Genomic DNA, 25,876 nt, shown 5'->3' on the forward strand with positions numbered 1-25,876 from the left:
AGGGGCCCATTTTCAATACAGGGCTCTTCCCTTCGGCCTCTCATCTGCTCCTCGCACCTTCACCAAGATTCTGGATGCAGTGGCGGCCCACCTACGGTCAATTCCCATCCGAATACAGTGTTACCTGGATGATATATTAATCCAGTCGTTTTCCTTCCAACTGGCGCTACTGGACTAACAGGTAACGATTCAAACCCTACAGGGTCACGGATTCTCTGTGAACAGAGAAAAGAGCCATCTGGTGCTATCACTCGACATAGTCCATCTGGGGGCGAGAATCAACACCAGATCTTGCCAGGTGTTCCTCTCTCGAGACCGTTTCAACAACATCAGAGACACGATAAAGAAGGTAAGGGCACTCAGACGGGTCCCACTATCGTTGCTATCCCAGTTACTGGGAAAGATGGTGTCTTGTCTTGCAATCGTTCCCTGGGCACGCCTCCACTCACGATCCTTACAATGGTTACTTCTGCCAAACCAAAGGGTAGGCACCAGTCATACAGAAACCAGGATCCTCCTGCCCCCAAAGGTCAGGAAATCCCTGCAGTGGTGGATGTCCCCAGACCTAGCAAAAGGCTGCTCGTTTCTGGAACATCACCGCCTCGTCCTTACCACGGACGCAAGTCTCTATGGCTGGGGTGCTCATCTCCTAGATCAGATGACCCAGGGTCGCTGGACTCCCAACGACCTCAAAAACGACATAAATTGGTTGGAACTGAGGGAAGCCCATCTGGCTCTAAGACACTTCCGAGCACAGTTAGCGGGCCATCATGTGTTGTTATTGACGGACAACATAACCACAAAGGTTCATGTAAACCGTCAGGGGGGAACCCGCTCTTGCCTCCTGATGAACGAGGTAGCAGCGATGGGCCTGTGGGCAGAAAGGCATCTTCTATCACTACAGGCAGCACACATATCCGGAGTCGCCAACACACAAGCGGATTGGCTGAGCAGGACCACCATCGACCAATCAGAGTGGCAACTAAATCCGGATCTGTTTCTTTCCATCACGAACAAATTCGGCCTGCCCATAATAGATCTTTTTGCTAGCCTGACCAACAACCAAATGACCAGATTCTTCTCCAGGTTCCACACCCCTGGAGCAGAAGGAACAGATGCCCTACGATGCCCTACGATGTCAGTGGCCCGGGGTCTTCTTTACACCTTTCCTCCGATCCCTCTTCTGCCAAGGGTCATTCAGAAGATCTTGGAACAGAAGGCGGAGGTCCTCCTCATAGCCCCTTACTGGCCTCGTTGGAGTTGGTTTGTGAATCTGATGAGCCTATCCATCACTCCACATTGGCGAATTCCACCAGATCAGATTTCACTACGCCAAGGAGCCATTCTTCATCCAGAGCCTCAATGTTATCAACTAGCCGCCTGGCACTTGACCGGGAGATCCTAAGGAAGGAAAAGCATTCCACGGGGGTCATCTCCACCCTCCTGGCTTCTAGACGCCCATCCACAACGCACATTTATGAGGCCACGTGGTCATCCTTCCACCGCTGGTGTCTTAGACATCAAACTGTCCCCACTTCTGCTTCTATTCAGCAGATCCTGCAATTCCTCCAGGACGGATTGGACAAAGGCTTGGCCACCAACACTATCCGTCGGCAGGTTGCAGCTCTTGCCACTGTCCTTTTCTGTGACGGGACCTCCACACTTTCTCAACATCCCCGTATCCGCCATTTCTTAAGGGAAGCCTACAATCTGCGTCCCCCTCCGGTCCACAGGTATCCGACCTGGGATCTAACCCTGGTCCTTCAGATGCTTACTTCATCCCCTTTCGAACCCTTGAGCTCCTCCAGCCTCAAGCTCTTAACCTTTAAAGTAGCTTTTCTCATAGCCATAACCTCCGCCCGCAGGATCTCCAAAATGGCTGCTCTATCAGTCAGAAAGGACTTATGCATTTTTCACCCTAACAGAGTCATTCTCCGTTTAGACCCTACATTTCTTCCAAAAATAAACACGTGGTTCCATAGGTCTCAGGAGGTCATCTTGCCGGACTTCTGCCCTCATCCCAAACATCCTTCAGAGCGTCGATGGCACATGCTGGATGTATGCAGGGCCTTATGTATCTACCTCGACAGAACAGCTCTGTTTAGGAAGACAGAATCCTTGTTTGTTTCATTTCAACCAAGGGTTCTGGGCACCAAAGTATCTCCATCCACCATAGGCAGGTGGATAAAAGCCTGTATTTCCATGGCCTACGACCAGCAGAAACACCATCTTCCAGGCCGCATCACGGCTCATTCCACCCGCAGTGCAGCTACCACAGCCGCCTGGGCCACTCAAGCCTCTATCTTGGACATCTGCAGAGCGGCCACATGGGCCTCTCCCTCGCCCTTTATCAAAAACTACAAGATGGACCAATTTGCCTCAGCCGAGGCCTCATTCGGACGGAGGGTCCTGCAGCGAGTTCTTCCTGCAGGTGACAATTTGGATTCCTCCGTTCCCCACCCTAGGGATATTTAGCTTGGGTATATCCCATTGCTTTGGACTCTCTAAGCAGCGTACAGGAGAAGGAACATTGGCTTACCTGAAGGTTCCTTCTATGTACGCTGCGTGAGAGTCCAACCCCGCCCTATGTTCCTTTATTGTTTTCCTTGTTCTATGCAGGGGTCTGGAGGTTCTTGGTCCGTTTCCAGTTCCCAATTGAGTTCGTCTTCTCAAGTACCGGTTCTTCGTTAATAAACTGGAGCTAACAGGAAGAGGAGGTGTGTTTAAACAAATTCAACTCAGTCTCTGGCCAATCAGCTGAAGTTAACAACCCATTGCTTTGGACTCTCACGCAGCGTACATAGAAGGAACCTTCAGGTAAGCCAATGTTCCTTCTCTTCCTAAGAGAGGTGAAAGTTCCCACTTTGAGTTTTAGGAATGACCTCTGATCCCAAAGGACACCTGTTTCTGCCAAGCACCTAGCTGCAGCTTTGTTGCATTAGTAGTAGTAGTCCTGGATGTACAAGTAACCAGTATGCAAAATGCCATGATGCAACTAATAAAACAGCTGGGATCAGTATTTGTCTAAATCCATGCAGCAAAGCAACATGCAACTTTTATTCCTCTCTCCTAAGGTCATCCTATATACCATTACGCTATGCCAGACTAGCTTTATTTTATTTTTTTAATTTAATTTTTAATCTAATCTAATCTAATCTAATCTAATTAATCTAATCTAATCTAATCTAATCTATAACCACTTTTTAATATCCACATTCATTATTTTTAGAAATAATTCAAAGGCAGCAAACATACCTAATGTTGATTTTGTTAAATAAGTTGATTTTGTAAAAAATATACAAATAGAATGAGACTATTGCCTTATACACTGTAAGCCGCCCTGAGTCTTCGGAGAAGGGCGGGATATAAATTTAAACCAAAAAAAATAAAAAAAATAAAAAAAAATACTTTCTTCCTCCTGTGACATAATATATATATTTATGTATTTGTAATAAAATTTTGGAATTTTTTAAAATTCAGTTCCGTCTATTAAAACTTTAACTCAGATGCAGATGTTTCCTAATTCTTTCTCATTTAAATACTGGATTTGGGTGTCATCAGAAATTTGCTCTAGATTTAATGTTAACCTGGTTTTATTCCTGAACTGAAAGAAGTTATTAACATTATTGATTTATATTAAATGGGGCTTCTCAAACTATGGACTATGACCCCCTCTGGAATTTCATAAGCACACTTGACAAGGGTGGGCAAAATGTTTAAAGATGGGTGGACAGGGACCATAGTGTTTGTAGAGCGCCAAGTTCCTTGGAATACAAGATTTACTGTCATTTATAGCACATGGTAAATGAGGAGTGCAAGCCTAGGCAAGGCTTCCTAATCAAGGTAGCCAAAGCCAATTAGAAAAAATCACCATCCCCAACATTACAGTTATTATATAGCAAGATGGTAATAAATGGACCCCTGGAATTGCATACAGTACTACCTTTCTGGCTTAGTTCTGTCTCTAGGTTCTTCTCTGAAGCCATTCTAAAAATTCATATAGCTAAGTCTTTCTATTAATTACAATTCTAATTACAGTACTCCTTGCTTACATTTATCACCTGCCAAGAATCTATTTCTAATCATACTAGAAATATCAAAACAGGTGTATGAACTTGAAATCTGACAAGAGCACGTCTCTGAGATAACAGACCCAAACTGAGCTTCACTAAAAGAGTGTAACTGATGCAAGAAAAGAAAAGAAGAGCATATAAAAGTCTGAATCTAGTGAAGCAAGTTCTAAGCATGTACTACATCTGCCACATTTGTCTATAGAACATTTCTCCAGAAAACTAGAGGATCATCTAGATGTTTTCAGGCAAATTGGCCTCAGTTTTCTTAATGAGCACTGGCTTCTGCCTTGTTCCTCCATTAATACCATATTTACCAGTGCTTTTCTGATGATGTGAATTCTGATTTTAGTCAACCCCAAGTAGCCTGCAGATCCCGGGAGGTCATTTTCAGGCTCGTTGTGAGTTCCTGAATGTGATCTTGAGTGACTTTGATAGAATAACCACTTTTAAGAAGATTCAGTATTCATTCTGTGGATTGGTAGAACCTCAGACCTTTAGAAATGTCAGAATTCACATCAGGCATGATGTTTAATTTCATTCTTCAAGTACTTAGCCCCATATTTAGAAACCATCTTATGGTAAGATAAGCTTCTTTATTGCAGATGTAATACTAATTCTGTGGAACACAAAAATATTTGGTTTAACTTCTAGGCTTTTTTCTAATTTTTTTTCCAGTTAACATAAATTTGACCATTCTGTTCTTGGCCTTAAGATTAGGAAACTTCTGCTCAGTGCTTATACAATGGTTCTGTCAGAGTTTGTTGCAGAAATCACATCCAGAAAGCACTGATAACTGATTGAGCAGGATCCATTAAGTTCTATTTATATACATAATAACATATACAGTACCAACAGCAGATTCTTCCAACCTGGTAGAGTTACAGACAAAAAACACAGGCAGAGGAGAGAACAACAGAGATGAGTTTCAGTTTCAATTCAGCAGATAGACTAGTTTGCAGCTTCAGAGCTCAGCTTAATACAGAGCCACGCCCAAGCTCTTTCCAGTTTCAGTTTCCAAACAGTCCTCATTGGCTGATTTAGTTGCTATGCCTATACATTGGCTGACCTTGTTACTATGTCCTATTCCAGCCAGTCCCCAATGGCTGACCTGTTGCCATGTCTATCCAAACAGTCCCCACTGGCTGATCTATTCCAGTCTATGAATATTCATACTCTGACAGGTTCTGTTGTGCTTCTGAATTTCTGGTTCCTACCTTACTTGATTCAACTGCTTCAAAAAATAATTAAACTGATAAGTATTTTGGTGGGGAGGGGGGCGTCTTCAGAAATTTCTTTTTCTTAAGTGTATTGTGCATCCCTATGATATATAAAGAGAATTTGAGTGAATAAGTAATACTGAAAGTTTTGTGCTTGCTTCACTGCATGCTGTATGCACTATGAAAAAGTAAAAATTCCTCTAGTTTAATCAGAGCATCAAACATCAAATATGAGTCAGTTGCCAAGTATCTGAATTTTCACCTGTGACCATGGGGATGCTACAATAGTCATGTGTGAAAAATGGTCATGTCACTTTTTTCAATGTGGTTGTAACTTTGGTCACTAAGTGAACTGTTGTAAGTCAAGGACTACCTGTACTTTATTTTTAATATTGTATTTTAGGTTTTAAGAAATCCCAGATTTTTATAGTTAAAATGATTACAAATAGGAGTGTTAATTGTTGATGATAGAAAATATTTTTAGAAAATAATAGCTACCGTATATACTCGAATATAAGCCGATCCGAGTATAAGCCGAGGTCCCCAATTTTACCCCAAAAACTGGGGTAAACTGGGGACTCGAGTATAAGCCGAGGGTGGGAAATGAGGCACCTACCGGTTGGGGAAACCCTCCCTCCCTCAGCTGGGGAGGCTGGGGGGTCCCCCGCCCTCTCACTGCACCGCAGGGCTTCCAGCGCCGTCGGTAAAATGTGAAAAAAAAAAAAACAAAACTCGAGTATAAGCCGATATATCGAGTATAAGCCGAGGGCTTAAAAAAAAACCTCGAGTATAAGCCGTATAGACCCGAGTATAAGCCGAGGGGACGTTTTTCAGCACAAAAAACGTGCTGAAAAACTCGGCTTATACTCGAGTATATACGGTAATCAAAAGCGTTATACCATAAAGATATATGAAGAGCTTTGTGACATGTTATAATCATTTAATCTATTTCTAGTATTTTTATTTATTTAAAGTATTCAAATTATCCCTATCCCTACAATATAATTAAGTTGGAGGTGTACGTGGAATTGCTGGTTTCTATATTTCATACTTTAGGAAATTTTTAATTAAAATTTTAATTTACTGATATGTTTTGGGATGGAATTTAAATTTCTATTATTCCTTACCATAATTTTCTTACGCAATTAAAAACATGTAATTATTAAAAAGCCAGATCTATATGGTATTTTAATGAATATTTTTATTTAGATTTTCATTCTAATTTTTCAATTTATATTTTAGTTAATTGAAAGGTAAATGAACCATAGGTATTTTCCTTTACAGAATGATAAATCTTTCTGTTAAATTTTACATACATACAGTACATATGCTTTTTGGTATATTTTGATCAGGCCACTGAGTTTTCTTGTTGCACTTTGCAGATATTCCCAAGAAGACTATTATAATTAGTCTTTTTAAATATTAAGAAATTTTATGATTAAATTATCTCTATCCGATCCTCTCAAAAGAATTATTTGGGGGAGGGGAACACTAGGATTGTTTCACAACTTGCTAGATTTCTTTGCAAAGCTAATACATTGCCTAGCCATTTTGTTGATAATTATGCTCCACTTCCCTTGCGTATTGGATATTCTTATCCATCTTTATGAATGTGATAGAATAACAACTGTAAAACAAAGCACTATGGATGTAAGTGACTGTTTGCATGTATTTCAGAAGGGATAAATGCTCACCATATGGTACAATTACTGTGTCCAAGTTTTCAAATTAGCTTTTCTCATCCTCCTTATTACTGTCTTTAAAAAGAGAAGGGAAAAACCCAACATGATTTATCTACTCTGCAGTAGAATTCTTGACGCAAAACAGCAGCCCAGTTCTGTCCAGTTTTTTCCCTAGTATAATAGAGGCTGTCGGACTTTTTTATACTAATTACTGTGTGAGCCTCAGATGAACCCCCTTCAATTCACAAGTCTTTGTTAAGGGAGGAGCTGTCAATGTGTCTGCCCGTTTGCAGCTGTGCTGTGGCTTTAGCTCGCTTAACATTATGCTGCTTTTTAGACTTGACAGAAGGGATTCTTTTTTTTTTTAAATTATTATTAAAGCAAAGCAGCCTTGTAGCGAAATGGTTTAAGCAGCTGCATTGTAGCAAAGCACAAAGAAGTTATTATTGTGTCTATTTGGGAGGGGGTAGAATGAAGGAAAAAAAATATTCGGCTGCTGTTGATGCCGATTGTTGACTTGCCATCTGCCAGATAGGAGAAGAAAAAAAAAATGACAGCTCCAGCAGGGTGTTCAAGAGGTTGTTTGGAGAGACGCATAAACATGTGCAGATGTCGAACTGAATAATGGCAAGAACTTGAGACGGTTTATGATGCTGCTGCTGTGTGTGCACATACAGAATAAATGTATGTGGGGGCTTGGATAGGAGGGAAGATACACACTAATTATTCTGATTCCTCCCTTCCTCCTTTCATCTTAAATATTAGTTCAGGAGTTGAATATTTCCCTGTCCTTCATTATTTACATCCATAAGTACCTCTTAAAATAGTTAAGCCAACTTTATTTAATAGTTTAGAAGTTTGGTGAAATCGTTACTTTTTGATACAGTAGTACTTTATATCACTGTATAAACAGATGCTTTATATCCTACCACATCTTAGATAATTTAAAAGTAGAAGTGTATAAACTTCTCCTATCATATTTATAGTTATTTTCTCTATAACTATAGTGAACTTTATAGTTCACTTTGCAGTTATTTTCAGAAGATAGTTACAGAAAATATAGTTACTTTCCAATGTACAAGTCATCACTAAATTCCTTTTCTAGTTTAGGTTATTAATGTTCAGTTGCCTAAACTATTAAAAAGTACATTTTCTTAAATTTTAGTTAAATGGGTAGATTTATAAGCACACCTATAAGCATAATATTACTTAATGTATTTTTTGTTCAATGTAGTGCTATACATTTTATTATTATAGCAGCCTGATAAAACCTTTTTAACCGTGATAAAAATCATGCTTTTTATCTTTTAAGAAATTTTTCTTTACTACTCTTTTATAATTAGTCAGCTTCATGCTATTTATATTTTATTAAGCAATATACAGTATTGGTATCCAAGTCGATTTTGATTTCTTATAGTATACTTTTGTAATAGAAAGTTCATTTTCATGAATAGTTGTTTAGTTATTGAATAGGTGGTTCATACCAGAGCTACAGGTGATTTTATAGTTTTCTAGTGAATTAGTGGTGACTCTGATAATCATATCTACATCCAAATACTCACAAATTAGTATAAATTGCGGGTACCTAAAAACAGTTCTCTATTTTTTCAGTTTTACATTCGCCATAATATCAATAGGTACAAATCAAATGTACAGTTTCAGAGAAAGTATTACTGAGAAACCCTTCCTAACCCTTGCTAACAAAAGAAGTTAAAGATATTAAGAAGAAGATATTAATTTAAGTATCTTTTTCATCGAATCTAATGTCTTTGATAAGCAGCTCAACTTGGAAAGATATTACTGCTTTGTCCGTGCAGTATATCATGAAAATGTAAAGTTATAATAGATTTCCTTGGTAAGATGTAAGAGTTTTATTTGTAAGGTAGCTTTCTGGATAAGTAAAAAAAGTAAGAAAATTAATTAGACTATATAATGCAAGTATTAAATAAATTACAGGTTAGAAATGATACTGCGAAAAGATTAATGTGGAATATTAAGAACATATGCGGTTGAAGTATATTTCTTTACAATTTTTTGTTAGTTTGATTTTATTTAAGATACAATGAAATTATTAAGATTTCAAACTAAGCAAATGTTATGCTAATAGTAAAAGATGATTAAATTATCATAGCTCTTATGAAATAGAAAATGTTATTTAGCCATATTTGTTTAGATATATTTAAATGTATTTTAGTGCCCTTTTTAGTTAGCTTTTGATTGATCTTTAATAAATAAATTGACATTATTAGGATACTGCTTAATATATAATTCATTAGTTTGAAAATCATCCTTATTGTGAAGTCCTGATTGATTATTATGGTTTGTCCTTGAAAATTATACTTGAAAAATTATTTCCAAAGTATTGCTTTTCTGTTTGAAAAGAGAAAAAAATTAGACTGAGCAGCAAGAATTTTGCTTTTGAAGATATTAAAAAGTACTGCTTCATAGATAAACATTTTTGACAAATTAGCAAGCAGAAGACAACTGAAATATTAAGAATTTTGCTGAGTTGTGAAGAACTCATGAGAGTGCTATAAAATAAAATCTTATGAGTCAGACATGAAAGAACTACAAATGGTTACCATAAGGGAAATAAAAACACTGAATAGAAACCCTACGGCTTGGAGAGGTCATTTCAAGAGACATAGGGTACAGATGGGTATATTATTTATAATCTGTGCACTGTAAATTCACATCTTCAAATTGATGAATTTTTGCAGGATGTATATTTTTCTCTCTTTTTAAAGAAGGGAATGGGAAGACTTTGTGCTTCTGAGTATTCAAAGATCTTCCACTACCTTAGCAATCCTGTGAAATCATAGGATAAATTATTTTGGTCCTAGAACTTGTGAATTTTTTTTCTTGATCATCTGAACCCAGCGGGACATATTAAAAAAATTTATTACCCATTCCATTGGATTGCTTTCTAAAGCAGACAGTTGGAGACTTCTCCAAATATTTAAACAATTCTAAGAAGCTATCAAGGCAGCAGTACTCAGTTGGACCTTTATTAACAGATCCCATTGGCCAAAAATAAAGGGAACTTTTATTAATTCTTATTTTTCCTGAAGTGCCACTTTGAACTTTGTCATTGTTTTATAGAAATAAAGTTTAAAGAATGTGCCATAAGAAATCATCTGTTCTACTGTTGGAACCAATAGCTGGACCCAATAAAACATAATTTTCATTTTTAAAATCTTAATAATAAATGAAAAGGGTAGGATAGAAATATTGGGATAAAGTAAGATACTGTTAGTGAAAAGTACTCCATTCTGTGTAATGTCTATGCAATTGCTTCAGTGTAAATGATTTTATTGATTTCCCATTCTTCTATTTTAATACATAAATTCAATTAGATTTTACTACTGTAGAGTCTTTGGAAAAAGTCTGTATGACACGTACACAATATCTGTACAGCACAGTTTTGTTTTGTTTAAGGTAGTTAGAAAACTTCTTAAGGAAAACTTTCAATTCAAATATTTCTAAAGATCCACTTTGTACGGAATTATGGGGTGATGCATTAGGAGTGATGTTTGGAGAACATTTCAGTAAATAAATATAGCATCCTCTAATGAATAAATGATAATTAAGCTACATCCCCATTGTGACTATAATTTCTATACTTGATTAGCAGTGATCAACACTTGAACTTGATCGTTACAATACGCTGCAACACACTCTTGTGATGTTAGGGAATCACAAATAGGGTACTGGGGAATTATAGATGAATGATGGGATGAAACTCCTTGTACTAAATTGAAAGGAAATAATAAGATTAACGGGAAATTGGTACAAAGTTGCATACGTTTTGATATGCAAGTTGGAAAAGACGAATTCAGTTGGGAAAGAAATTAATGGCATCAGTGGCAACAGTATAAGATGGGAAAGAGGTGGTGGAATAAGAATGAGATAAACCAATAGCAGTTTCTGACATCTTAAGGTGATAGTTATATAATAGATTCCAAGTAGAAGTCCATGCATGTAGCAGTTAAAGTTAACTTTATAATTTATTAATATTAATGAAGACCTGACTGCTGAATATGCATGAAAAATAACAATTATGCAGTTTTACATAAAGACAGTAGATAGTATTAACAATAAATGTAATATATGGAATGGTGAAATTGTTTGCTTAGTTAATGTGCAAACTATATAAATCATTTTTATATCTAAGTCATAGATTTCATAATTTGACCAGTGGACATAAACTTATGGAAGTGCAGAAAACCTAAATTAAAATAACTACAGTGGTTCTTGGTTTGCAGCATATTTTGAAGTGCTATTATACTTTATAGTAGCTTACTTTGCCAAATGTCTCTTTCCACATGATTTTTATCATAATATCAGGGTTCCCTGTTCCCTGATTTGTTTCTCCCCCCAAATTTTTTAAATCACTGATATACCAGTAAATAAGAGGTAATCTTCATTGCATCCTTACTGAAGATTTTTCCTAAATGAGGCTTGCTAAAATAATTCAGTTTTTATTTTTAAAATATTAGTGATTAAAATATTAGTGTAGTGCAGTGGTAGTCAACCTGGTCCCTACCACCCACTAGTGGGCGTTCCAGCTTTCATGGTGGGTGGTAGGGGTTTTGTTCGACACTGAAGCACTTTCCTTTTTTTTAATTTAATTGACTTTTTAAAAAAATTTCATAGCATTATTTAAAAACATTTTCATTAGGTTTTCATAAAATTTCCCGTGACAATTTAAATTTCTGAAAATGCACTATTTGTATTGCCTGCGCACAAGTTTAGTTCGCGTTACATAAGTGAAACTAAGTGGCGCTATAGTGCGACTGCAAACAAAAGAGCCTCGTTCCGGAATAACTCGCACATCTTTCCCCACACCACCCAGCTGTAATGGACAAGCAGAGCTGGTAGCTGGTGCCCCCCTCCCCCTTACCCAATCCACGATGCACGAGAGGCATGCACAGATGAGATACATGGCGCATTACTGTGGAACCGGTGGGCGGTTAGAAAATTTTACTACTAACAGAGATACAAAAGTGGGCAGTAGGTATAAAAAGGTTGACTACCCCGGTGTAGTGAACTTGAAAAAATGAAAATGATGGTAATTTTATATTTTTGTTTTGTTTTGTTGCTGATTTGTTTATATAATTTAAAAATAATGTATTTGGGTTTTTGTTATATTTGTTATATTGTTTATTATTCTAAATTAGTCTGTTTAATGGATTGAAATCTTAAAAAACAAGCCAGCAAACATAAATGCCTTGTGTTCTAATATTTCTTAATATGTCCTGGTGAAGTAAGTAGGGAGAGATTTGAAGCAGAAGCAGTTCATGCAGGTCAGAAGAAACCTGAAATCCGCACCTACTGAGTGTGCTGTCCTAGCCTAATAATTGCAACCTGAACTGCTGGGATATCGTGGCACTGTCATGTGATGTTTTACTTTATGATGAATAGCACCATCATGTGATAGTTTGCTTAATGACTGCTTTACTTAGTGACAGAAATTCAGATTCCAATTAGGGTCATGAAGCCTGTATTTTGAATGTACTTTGTTTAGAAAAGCAGAGTATTAGTAGTATATGTTTGTATGTATATTAAATGCCTACACATGGCAAGGTAAGAATGAATTTGACATTTTGGACTAATATAAAAAAGATTGCACTAAAATATTTAGCTCTATTTCCATAGCATATTTAAAATAATTTCAACTTAATAAGTGACAGGTTTAAAGGACTAGTTTAACCCCAATGTGCTAAGTTTTTTTGGAGTGAAAGTAATCTTTTAGCCAGGAATGTTGTACAAATAAAGAAAAGAATGTTAATTGATAGCTACCGTGTTTTCCCCAAAAATAAGACCCTGTCTTATATTTTTTTGAACCCTGAAATAAGCGCTTGGCCTTATTGCCATGCACTCAAAAGCCTAGTTTACAATACAGATATAAAACTACCAATAATTTAACCTAATTAATGCAGTTCAGTACCATTACCACCCATAGTATGTAAAATAAAAAGTTTAAAATAACTTCCTCAAGTGTTGAGAAACAAGGTACAAGTAGTTCTTGACTTATAACCACAATGGAGCCCAAAATTTCCATTGCTAATAAAGGCCATTTTAATTATTTACTGTCTTGTATTGGAAATTGCTTGCAATAGAATACTGAATTGTATTGAAAACCAGCTGCTGGTCACCTCTGTTTACAAATAAAACCTTCGCATCTGTAAATGTGTTATTAGGGGAATGATGATTGACCAGAAGCTATAGCTGTCCAGATATTCAGTGTGCATATGTGCTTTTATATTATTGATTAGGATATAAAACAGTGGTTCCCAACCTTTTCTTGTTTGAGGCACAACCTTTTCTTGTTTGAGGCACCCTTGGAAAGCCTTTCAAAAGTTCCCGGCACCCTTATAAGGAAATAGATATTTAAAATCTCCGTAGCTCAAAAGTTCCCGGCACCCTCAAAAGATCTCACGGCACCCCTTAGTGCCGCGGCACACTGGTTGGGAACCACTGATATAAAAGAAGACTTACGAGTACCAAAGGAAGAATCTGTGAACTGTGGTACACTTTAGTTTCATATTGAGGAAAAAGTAACTTGCAGCATCCAATCTGGTTTAGTCTTCTGAGCTTTCACATTCATGCTGGAGCCCGTTCTCAAGGAAATTCTCTCTAGTAGAGTGTGTGCTTTGGGCTATTCTCTCTGTGTTATTTTGTGGTGCCTCCTGTGTGGCTTTTTAGTTGTTGATTGGAATGTTGATGGCTGGCTATTAAGCCGTTGGCTGTTGTTTTCTTGTGCTGTTAAGTCCCAAGTATTTCCCAGCCTTTAATCACTTCCCTGGCTATTTTTGTATTTGCACGTCCAACAATCTTAGGAGCTGTAAAATTGACTTTATGTCTTTGTTAGTTGCAATGTGAGGCTATCAGTGACTTTCGATCTTGTCTGACTGCTTGTTTGTATTCTTGAAGTCTGCTGGTTAGCTTCCTCCCAGTCTGTCCTACATAGTCCTAGGGATCCATTCTGGTGATCTAATACATTACATTGGAAATATCTCTCGCCTCCAAGTGATCTTTACAATGGATAATTTGTCCTTGTATGGTAGCTTCTGGGTGATGTGCGATGCCCACCTGTAGATCTCATAAACTTTATTCTATTGCTTCCGAAATGTTTTTGATGTATGGCAGTGTGTGCCATGTGGTTGGTTCTGTACCTTGTTTCTTCCTTTCTCTCCCCACTGTGTTGTACAGATATCTTGCATCAAATGCTTATGGGTACCCATTCTGCCTGAATTGTTCACATAGGTACCTGCTCTCCAGTTGTTTAGCTTGCTGGGTACTACAGGGTGAGAATCATTTTGAGAAGGTGGCTTATGTCATTCAACTAATTATATTGTATTATATAATTAGACAAATATATATTAAAATAAAATAAATTTTGATTTCTATGAATCTTGAGTATTTAAAAGAATTATTCTTATACGATCAGCTTGTTTATACAAAGAAGGAAGGCAACAGTAAGTTTCAAAATGAAAGAACTTAAAAAGTAGATTGAAAAAGTGATCTTAACAGCAGAGGCATTTCTAATAATAGCATATCTTCTTATCTTAAACTTTTCTAGGGCTATATAAAGCTAACAAAGATTCATTTCTTATCTTATACCTTTCTCCATTGCAGTGGAGATAGCATCAGAATGGGTTGTCCTCTTCTGCTAACCAATAGGACCGAGTTTGTCAAAGCTGTGAGGACACGCCTACCCCAATGGTCCCCAGCTTTTGACTCATCCCTAGCTAAAGACAGACGTACTTTTACTGAGGGCTTCAAATTCCTGGATACTTCTCCAGTTTTTCTTTTTGACAGCTATACCACCAAAGCTGCTAGCTGTATCACCACCGAATCCCAGCGAGAAGAGCTTTTAGCTTGAGCCCGCTGAGGGCTGCATTGCGGCGGGTCAGATCATCGGCAGGTGATCCTGACAGGGCAGCCAGGTTGGACATTGCTCGGAGTGCTGACCCAGGGACCTTACTGAGCTGGAGACAATGCTCTGTTTCCTTCCGGCTACATGAGAGTTTCGCACTTTGCTTTTAGTCAGAGGGCGTCTGGGCTGTCAGGTAAGAATTGGACTGTCAGTTTGACAGCCGCTGCCGTGGATTACTGCCCATAGAGCTCAGTCGCTGCCTGTTTGCGGGCATACTCCAAAGTTGACAATAGCCACCCTTAATCAGCTGCAGAGCCTTTTAAGGCAAGCCTGCTTGACAGCATATTTAAAATGGTGACCGCGGCTGCTGCTGTCAGTGAAGAAGCCACTTTGACGGGGGAAGATTCAGATTGTCAGCTGGGAAGTGGCAGAGCCGCAGGGGCCTCGGGATCAAGGTCCGCCAGCTGGAAAGCCATGGCTAGGGTCTTTAAGAGATCAAAGGTATTTCAGAAGGCTTCAAAGTCAGCAGACCAGAAGGCAGCCAGGTGTCAAAAGGCAATCGAGCGGGAGGTGGCCAAGTCTCTTAAGGAAGCTAACCACAGGAAAGATCCTCAGACTTCTTGCAAGGACTCTTCCCGCCAAAATGTGGGACATCAGTTGCCTCAGCCTACAGCTTGTAGCAGCAGGCCCCCTCAGTCCATATTGAGGGGTGCTGCAGAGCAACATTCAGCTATAGAAAGCAATCTGCCCAGCAACAGGGAGTCACACTTTGGCACCCTCCCTGATCCATTTGCTGCTTTAGATGCTTGCCCACAGCCTTTCGGGCGAAGGGCTTCTTTTTCAGAGGCTTCCTTTACCCCGGCTACAGCAGAGACCTGCTCAGGGGAGAGGCAGGAGATGATTCGTTCCCTGGAATGGTGGGATTCCCCAGCAATCACTAAGGGATGTTTCTTTAAAGAGCCGGAGCATCTGACGGTTACAACGGATGCCAGTCTCTTTGGTTGGGGGTCAAATCTCCAAAACAGAATGGCCTAAGGGCAGTGGTCGCAGACTGACCTGAGCCACAGCATAAACTGGTTGGAACTCAGGGCAGTCCATTTGGCCCTTTGACATTTCCAGACTATAGTGTTGGGCAGGCATGTCTTAATTCTGACCAATAATGTTGCTGCTACATATTAACAGGCAGGGAGGAACCCAAACCAGGTCCCTTATGAGAGAAACTGAGAGGCTATGTCTCTGGGCAGAGAGGCTCCATTTGTCATTACGGGCTAAGCATATTTCAGGGGCCACAAATATACAGGCAGATTGGCTTAGCAGGGCCACCGTTGATCATGCAGAGTGGCGCTTGCATCCGGCTTTATTTCGGGTAGCTGACGGAGCACTTTGGACTTCCAGTGGTGGACCTCTTTGCAACACCAGACAATACCCAGCTGACAAGGTTTTTTATGAGGTTTGCGGTTCCGGGATTGGAAGGGGCCGATGCACTTTGCAGCCCTTGGCTGCCAGGGCTCCTTTATGCCTTCCCCCCCCTTCCCCTCATCCCGAGGGTAGTAAGAAAGATTTTGGTGGAATGGGCGGAAGTGCTTCTTCTGGCGCTGCACTGGCCACAGCGACCATGGTTTGCCGACTTAAGTCGCCCTCTCGGTGGCCAGCCCTTGTGGGATACTGCCGGTGTTCTGTTTCCGCCCCCAACACTCCCAAGAAAATAAGTCAGTCAAAGGCCTTCTGCCAACAGTTTATTTACACTTGGCCGGGTTCCTTTTGGCACAGAAATGTTCTGGCCACGTTTTCCCATGCGCCTGCCAAAATCTCTGAAACAGTCTGTTACCGAGGTAACCAGGAAATTATAGGTAAAGCAAAAGTCACTCACAAAGAGATTCTTCCATCCATGAAACAGATTGCCCGCGAAATTCGCAGCTTTGTCCAACACAAAGAGCCACGAAGCTCCTCCTCCTGCTTTTATCCCCTGTGGGTGTCGCTCCGTGACTCAGTACTCCCAGGGTCTGCCCCACTTTTTCCTCTGCTGCGCGCGCTGATCACGTCTTCGCAGTCTCGCATCGAGCCAAGATTGGTTCTCAACAACTGGCTCTTGGGGCGCTGCCAAGTCGGAAGAAGGCCCGGGGGAATCAGGCCTTGCCAGCCCCTCCTCCTCCTGGGGCGGTGCCAGGGAGGAAGAGGGCCCAGGGAAGCAGGCCTTGCCAGCTCCTCCTCCTCACTCTCTGATTCATCCTCCTCCGGGGGCCTGGGTCACAACATCCGGATAGAGTTTCCCTCAGCCAAGGGGCCTTGGTCCACCTGGACCCATAGTAGCTCCAGTTGACCACCTGGAGTTTGGTGGTTTCTGTCCCAGGATAATTATTTCTCCAAAGTGATAGACACCATACAAGCCTCAAGGAGGGCTTCCACGAACAAATATATGACGCGACCTGGAAAGCATTCTGCTCCTAGTGTTCCAGGTCGCACCTGAACCATACTTCGGTGTCCGTGTCCCAGATACTGGAGTTTCTTCAGGTGGGGCTGGACAAGGGGCTATCACTCAACATGATTCGTCGCCCAGTGGCTGCCCTTTCATCGATCCTTACTTGTGGAGGGCTGGACTCCCTTGGTCAACACCCGACCATCTACAGGTTCATCAGGGGCACAACGAACCTACAGCCTCCAGTGCGATACCCTACTTGGGACCTCACTAAGGTACTGCAGGTGCTGACCTAGGCCCCATTTGAACCACTGAGAGAGGCCACATTGTGTTTCCTGACCTGCAAGGTTGCATTCCTGTGTCCATAACATCGGCCAGATGGATATCGGAGTTGGCAGCACTATCCGTCCGTGGAGATCTCTGTGTGTTCCACCCTAACAGAGTGATCTTGTGTTTGCACCCTTTTTTCATACTGAAGATGAACTCATGGTCCCACAGGGCCCAGGAGCTTATCTTGCCTAACTTCTGATCCAATCCAGTGCATGCCCTGGAAAAGAAGTGGCACATGCTGGATGTCAGGTGGGCACTCTGGATTTATATCAAACGAACTTCCACTTTCAGAAAGATGGAGTTGCTCTTTCTGTTGTTCCAGCCAGCCTCCCTAGGAGCCAAGGTCACACACTATCGACCCTAGGCTGCTGGATTCGGGCATGTATCGGCAAATCTTACGAGATACAGGCCCTTCCATTGCCCAAGAGTATAACAGCACACTTCACAAGGAGTGCTGCCACAAGTGCAGTCCACCCGTAAGGACAAGACCGCTTTGGTCCCATTCCTGGATGCTGTCTCCACTGCAATGGAGAAGGGGCGTTGGTCTTACCTGATATGCTCCTTCTTGTTGAGTGGAGATAGCATCCAGCCCCACCCTGATGCCAGGCTGGTCCTTGGCTCCTCAGGGGAAGAATTTCTGACCATGGCATGTCGGATCTGTCTCTGTGCCTTCGCCAAAAGCTGGGGACCGTTGGGGTAGGCATGTCCTCACAGTTTTGACAGACTCAGTCCTATTGGCTAGCAGACAAGGACAGCCCAGTCCTGAATGCTATCTCCACTCAACGAGAAGGAGCGTATCAGGTAAGATCAGTGCCCCTTTATTAGCACAATATAAACCTAAGAAGTGACTTCAAAATGAGATAGGCAGCAAATACATTTAATAACTAAAATAAATAATAATAATTAGAATTAATGCTTTTAGCAAGCTTGCTTTTAGTTGAAAATCTTAATTTTTGATTTTATCAAAGTATTATTGGCTACTAAAATATGTTTTTACTGAAACATCATTACTTATTTTAATTTTGCTTGACAATGAAAGATAATTAAAAATTATAAAGAAATGTTAAAATTTCAAAACTTATTAAAATGTGTTAAATTCTACATAAGATAAAGGTCCTGGCTGTCCCTTGTACAGCCCTACATGGTTTGGGATTGGGTTATCTGTAGGATCATCTTGAATGAAAAAGGAATGATTAGAATAAAAAAGGATTGACTGGCAGGAACTAGAAGATAGGCTTTTTCTACTGTAGCCCTTGCCTTATGGAATATTCTTCCCTCATAGATTAGAATGTCTCCACCTGTGTTGGCTTGGAATATGTTAAGAGCCCCATTACTTGGCTTTACTGTTTGTTTGTTTGTTTGTTTGTTTGTTTGTTTGTTTATTAATCATCACAGCTGCTGTTTGTACTTATTTATTTTGTGGTTATTATTGTTTTTATTTTTTTTTTATTTTTAGAATTTTAGAATTTTAAGCTGCCCAGAGTTACTTGGTTGAGTTGAGTGGCTATTGAAATTGAAAAATAAATAAGTAAAAATAAATAGATATGAAAAATGTACATAAATTTTATTGAGTGTTGATATAGTCTAGACAACCCAGAAGCTTGTATGTTCATTTTGGTCAGTTTGATTGGTCCTACTAAAGATCCTATCAGTGCTATTAATATGTAAACTATTCTATGCATATAATAGTACAATATTGTGTATGTTTTCTGAGAAAAAATATTACAGACATAGTTCACACATTTTGCTAAAAATATACTGTTTTTCTGATTGAGGATAGTTTGTAAACTCAGCTTTAATTTTATTCAGTTGTGTCAATTCTTAGAGATTGCTTGAACAAGTCCCTGGCAGGATTTTTTTGGCAAGCTTTTTTTCAGAAGTGGTTTGCCACTGCCTCTTTTCTAGGGCTGATAGAAAATGACTGTCTCAAGATCACAACAGTTGGCTAAGGCAGGTCTAGAACTTATGGTCTCTTTGGTTCTAGCCTGGTTCCTTAACCACTTAACCAAACTGGTTTCACCTATAATTGTTTAATATTAAATAATTATATCTGGATACTACTAAAACTCATTGTGATGAGCTTTAACAGGGCAAAACAGTCCATAATAGGGCAACAGTTTTTGAACCAAGGTACTTCATTGGGCTATCCTACAGAATGTGACTAAAATCGGGAAGCCATTACTCCTGAGGGAATGATATTTAAGAAACTTGTTGCTGTTTCAGTGGAATTTACAGTTATTTTGGCATTTATTGATAGCAATAAAAATGCTCAAGATGACTATCATAACTGATTTAATTCCAAAAATTGTCCCAGTGACCCATCTGGTACAATTTTGGTTCTGTTGATTCTCCTTGATTTCTTTGATCTTTCTGTACCATTCTGGTATCACTTCTGGTACCATTGATCACAGTATCTTATGTCAGCTCTGAGCTGACACTTGGGAATAATTTTATTGCAATTCTGAATTTACATGCAGATTGGACTACAAGATAACAGTACATTATGGTAATGACCTTATGGCAATTAAGCTGTGGGATCCTGCTGAATTCCATTCAGCCTCCAATTGTCTGCCTTTCATGACCTAGGACTCTATAGGAAATCACAGATCTCCTGGTTTTTACATTAGAACTTGGCAGAAGTCTTATAAGCAGTGTTAATTATGAACCATTATTGCACACAAGAATGATGCCAAAGAAAACAAAGAGATTTACCATTGTTAGTGCAAAGGTGCAAATATCTTTTACTCAGTGGTTCAATTCCCCAGCTATTTCCCCATCCCTTGGACAAATTAATGGTGGTGTGTAACATTTGGTGACCATGACACTGATCAATTGTTGAGTGTTGCATGCACTTGTTTCTGAGAAAGTAAAAACTGTAATTGACCCTGACCTGAAATTTGCCTGGAAATAGAGATTTTTTTTAATAATATAATTTTCTACTGTAATTTTAAATGGCCAAATAACAATTTTATGCAAACACTACTGATACTATACATGTGTAGATCTCAGAATTACAATGTCATTTTTGTTGGATAATAACAAAACCCTATATAATATTATTTCTCTTTCATTGTACCACGGGCTAGCACATCAATAGCCTTCACCTTGTTTTTACTTGAGTGTATGGACTTTGCACTCGTCCTATTTATCAGTTTTACTATAAGTATATCTAAATGTGCATTGAAACAAAATTGTTAAGAAATGCTATCTTCTGATGGTTTATCGTTTGTTTTGGTTTTTTGGCTCTTTAGAATTTGTTATGTCCAGTGACAGAAGTAAATACATTAGTTTACATATTTTGATTGACTTACATATCACCTAAATCTATTTTCTGTAATAATTTTCCAATACAATTACTTTTTTTATTTATAAGAGGAATAAATTGTAAGTTTTCTCTGCTATACCTAAATTAATTGGCAAATTTTATTTGATATTATTTTTCTATAGTAACTTTAAAGTGTTTGACCAGAAGAATTTATTTGAATTAAGTAATTTTCTGCAGTGCATTTACAGAATTATACTTCTTTAGTTGTAAGAAAAAGAATGACAGGATATGTTTACTTTATATTTAACACAGCAGGAAGAAAATAATGGTCTAAAGCAGAACTACTTCAGATGCCAATTTCATTCATGACGTATTCATTTTGTGTTTTAATATGGTGTATTCTTCTTTCCTCTGTATTTGTCTTTGGGGGAAATTTACTTTCATATTTCTTATAATTATTACACTTCATTTATACAGTTATTTGTATTTACGAATGGATATAAATGTATTTTAAGTTGATTACCAAAAGTAAATATTTATAATACAGTTGTAGTCTTTCAGTTAAAAAATAATTTTAGCTGAATGGATATGAGTGATTCAATTCTAATTTGTTTTCATTTATTTACTTCTCTTTATTATGAATATTTCCTGATATTCCATAATATTTTTCTACTTTTGTCATTTCTGTTTGTATGTACTATGTACTTCTGAAGATGTTCCTTCGAGGAAGTTTTTAAAAGTGTGGTGGGGAAGGGTTTTTATGCAAATTATATTGATTCTTAATACATATTGATCAATAACTATTTCTTGAAATTAGTATCTGTGGATTAGAAGTTTAAATAGTTGATTTTGTGTAGTCATAAATGACTTATTTGATACTATACTATCAACCTATAAGAACATGCTGTCATTTTGTTCTGATTCATTTATAGACAATCCCTGTTTAGCAGCTGTCTTATTTAACAACTGCAGTTACGGTAGGGATAAAAAAGGTAACTTTATGACCAATTCTTGCTTTTATATCCTTCACAGGTTATAAAGCAAAGGAAAGCTGAAATAAAGTCATTGCTTCACTTAGCAACCATTTCTTAATGACCAATTTACAGTTTCCAATTGTGGTTGCGTAGTTCCTCCCTATATGAATTTGTAACTGAAAGTCAGTTGGAACGTTAACTTTTTAGAATAAAAACATGGATAGAATTGAAACTTAGGGATGTTAAAATCCTGTTTGATAAATCCAATTTAAATTAGCTTGTGTATGTGTAGTTATTTGTATTTGTGTGTATAATCACTTTCCCCCCCTTTGCCTCCAGATCCCAGCACAGCCCTAATTGTTGCTATGTGCCTTTGATTAAGTGAGTTTAATCAAGCATACATGTTTGAACAAAGTTTGTTGAATACTTGTCATCTAAAGCTGTAGGTGGCAAAGCAATGTCAACATTTCCATTTTTCCTTTTTTTTTAAAAAAAAAAGCCATATTGAATAGGAGTGAAAGGAAGAAAAATCTTTCACAAATGAGCAGTGGGAGATGAAACAGATGAAAAGAGATGGAGGAGGAAAAAGAAGAAGCATTCAAACATAAAAATCACATGTACACATATCTACATAAGAAATACCAGATTGTAATGGTTTCTGGGATACTTTTTTCAAAGTTCTATAAATATTCTTGTCTTCAGAAAAGTTGGGCACGCGCATACATATCAAACACACACTCACATTCAACATTCAGCTAGATCCTTCCAGGGATACCACCCCTATCAGTGAATAGTCTCCTGAGTTGTGAATTTGTGTTTTTTGTAATTTGTAAACAAAGTTTGGAGGAAAAAAGGAATGAGTTTTTGTATATTTTTTTGTTGTTGCCTGGGTATAAAGAAAAAGTTGCGCAAGTTTCAGCTCATTTTTATTTCTCCCCCCCACCCCAAAAAAAACCAAAACAAAACAAAAAAAACCCAACCCCCAGACAAACAAACTGTTTTAGATCTAGTTCATCTGTGAAATCTTTTTGGCAGTTTTATGAAAATAACTTACTATTATAAATTACTATAACATAATATTATTTTTAATATTCAATAATTATTAATATAATACTTATAAAATGTATTTTTGAAATAATTTGCTATAACCATTGGGAGATTTTAAAGAAAAATCTCAGCCTAGACTAAAACTTTGGAATGTGGATTGTGGTCAGGCCTGATCATACTTAGCTTTTTCAAGATTAGCTAAGATTGATTGCTTGTTTTTCTGCATTTCGGTATAAATTGGTAAATAAATTTGGTAAATAAATTCATTGTTAAAAAAAATTCTTACATGCCAATATCTATAAACCCTGTATATATTTATATGTATACCATTGCAAGAACAGTGGATAAGAATAGAACGCAATGGCCTAATATTTTTTAGGTTTTAAGTTGGTATTAGATGAATTTGCAACAGTTACGTATGTCAACAAAATGTGGAAATAATAGGAATTTTGAAGCAGGCAGTATGCCTTTCAGGATTTAAGATATGAAGATATAAACAGTTGCAGTCTCTTGATGGCTTAAAACAGCTGCTTTCCAGCCCGCCTGATATTTTATGAATGTACACTAACTAAACACACACACACACTTTCACTAGGATACAATTTCCATGAAATTAGTTTTATTTGTAAATCATGTTTAGGGTTCATGTTTAGTTTAAAATACAAAAAATTAAGCAACTTCATTGCTTCACCTATTCAGTCTATTTGTTTTATCTGAACTGTAGTTAAATAGAGAATGAAACTATCATTTTTCTGGTTGGTTGACCATTCTACTTCAAGCAGAAGTTCAGACATCATTTATATTAATAATATTTTTTTTATATAGGGGAATACATAAAAAATTGGAGACCAAGATACTTCTTATTGAAGACAGATGGCTCCTTCATAGGATATAAGGAGAAGCCGCAAGATGTGGATCTGCCATATCCTCTTAACAACTTTTCAGTAGCAAGTAAGTATCTTTAGTAATCAGTTAATGATTATTGAACAGGTAGTAGATTGAGAAACTTTTTGAATTGCATAGATTTTAACCTTCATATTTTAGCTTGATCAGAACATAATTCCATAATAACATGAAAGTTTTTGAAATTTCATTGAATCTTTGTTGTGCATTATGGACTGACCAAAGCAAAAAAATAGTAGCAGAAGGAAGGAGCTCACAGGGCTTGAGGACAGACATTAAATTTTAAATAGCTAGTATTTGAGGTACGATTGGAATGCTTATTCTGTATGTAAATCAAACCTCTATACATCTATATAGAGTGTGAAAAACTTGTTCTAAGTATTCATTTGACTTAATTTGTGCAATCTGAAGCTGAATTATCATCCTGTCTATAGCCTCTCTGAAGATTCTTCCAAATAGCAGAAATGATTTGTGGTTCAGCCTAATAACAATCTATTGGTACATTATTTTAGTTACAGGTAGTCCTCGACTTATGACCATAATGGAGTCTGCTCATTACAGTTTCAACTGGTGAGGTAATTAAGTGAGACAGTCTTGCTTAATAACCCTCACCCCCTGTTCTCTCTGATACAGTCATTAAATGACCTTGTGGGTCAATATAAGGAACATGGGATGCCTCGGGTGGGGGAGGCCCTGGGAGGCTTAGCATTGGTCCAGCCGACTTGCCCTGAGCCTTCCAAAGCCCCGCCCACCTCTTGAGACACCTGTACTTCGCTTCTTACCCCTTGGGATCCCTACAACCCTTGGGTCTGCTCCCACCTCAGAGTCCCTGCAACTCTTTATCCCCCCTTCCTTCCCCCCCTCCGTTACCCATTGGTCCCTAAACTTTTGAATATTTCCAAAACTTCGGACTTTCCACAGAATTTCTCAGATTGAGTTAGGAAAGCAGAACAGATTGCTTTATCACATGGTGTGATTCTGGAAGTGGCCATTTTCTAAGCAACCACAATTCAGTGCAGCTGCTCCGAAAATGTCCCAAAACTGTGTTGGGCAGCCATGCAACAAAGTGAACCATTTTGCTTTCCTAACCCAAAGTCTGGAACTTTGGAGATCTTTGAAAGTAAGTAAAGAGGACGGTGTGGGGCAGGTGGAGTGGGAAGACGGCCCAAGGCCTGTAAGGATGAGGTGGGGGGGAGAAGGGAGATAAGTTGGGGGTGCTGCACTGTCTTTGTGATTGGTTATAAGGGCGAATGATTGTGGGGCCACTGCAGTTGCTGTAACTTCAGGACCAGGTCAAATAACTTGGGGGGGGGTGTCTGCCATAACTTTGAACAATTGCTAAGTGACCAGTTGTTAATCAAGGACTACCTGCAACACACACACACACACACACACACACACACACACACACACACACACACACACACACATACACTTCAGTGCACAGCAAGTTGTACCAAAACTCTCCCAAAGTTTATTTTGGGATGAAACAAAGAAACAATTTTTTGGTTGCATAATCCATACTGTCCATAATCCATAACAAAAATCTATAACTCCTCTGGTAGATAGAAAATAAAAGGTAAAGAAGATAAACTCAGACAATCTTTCTATGAATAAAGTTGGGTATACTGTTAGATGTTGCTCTTGGTAGAAAGAGTCCTTGGAACTTAGATTCAATTGCTTTTACTAGAGTAAATACTTTTTATAATAATGAGTCCCAGCTTAATTGATATAAAATATTCTTCTTGCAAGATCTCAATGTATTTGGTTTTGGGAAATTATAGAAAATGCAAAAGTGCATTCTCCTTTTTTTCTCCAAAAAAACCCACCTTGTAATTATTTTAGATGTTAGAAGGTATAGAAAAAAATCCAAGTCACATTAAATTGGTCTTCATTAGGAATTAATTTTTTTCATGGTATTTCTTGGAATGGGGCTGTAAGACTTTAGTATTATGTGTTTAGGTCAGTGGTGGGTTTCAAATTTTTCTACTACTGGTTCTGTGGGTGTGGCTTGGTGGGCGTGGCATGGCTTGGTGAACGTGGCTTGGTGGGCGTGGCAGGTGAAGGATACTGTAAAATCTCCATTC

The 25,876-nt window shown here is 38.4% G+C and overlaps 1 protein-coding gene across 8 annotated transcripts in view; it reads left to right on the forward strand.

Moving 5' to 3' along the window:
* AKT3 (AKT serine/threonine kinase 3) overlaps positions 1-25,876 on the forward strand; it is a 191,060-nt gene that overhangs the window by 73,952 nt on the left and 91,232 nt on the right. For 7 of the 8 annotated variants that reach the window (XM_058165610.1, XM_058165644.1, XM_058165626.1 and 4 more), the window contains exon 3: positions 23,712-23,837. The exons of the other annotated variant lie outside the window; for it this stretch is intronic. In XM_058165610.1, coding sequence (XP_058021593.1) covers positions 23,712-23,837 — 126 coding nt within the window. The remainder of the gene's footprint in view (positions 1-23,711; positions 23,838-25,876) is intronic. 8 annotated transcript variants of the gene reach the window in all.

This window comes from Ahaetulla prasina, chromosome 1 (genome assembly GCF_028640845.1).
Source record: "Ahaetulla prasina isolate Xishuangbanna chromosome 1, ASM2864084v1, whole genome shotgun sequence".
NCBI classification, from domain to species: Eukaryota; Metazoa; Chordata; class Lepidosauria; order Squamata; family Colubridae; genus Ahaetulla; species Ahaetulla prasina.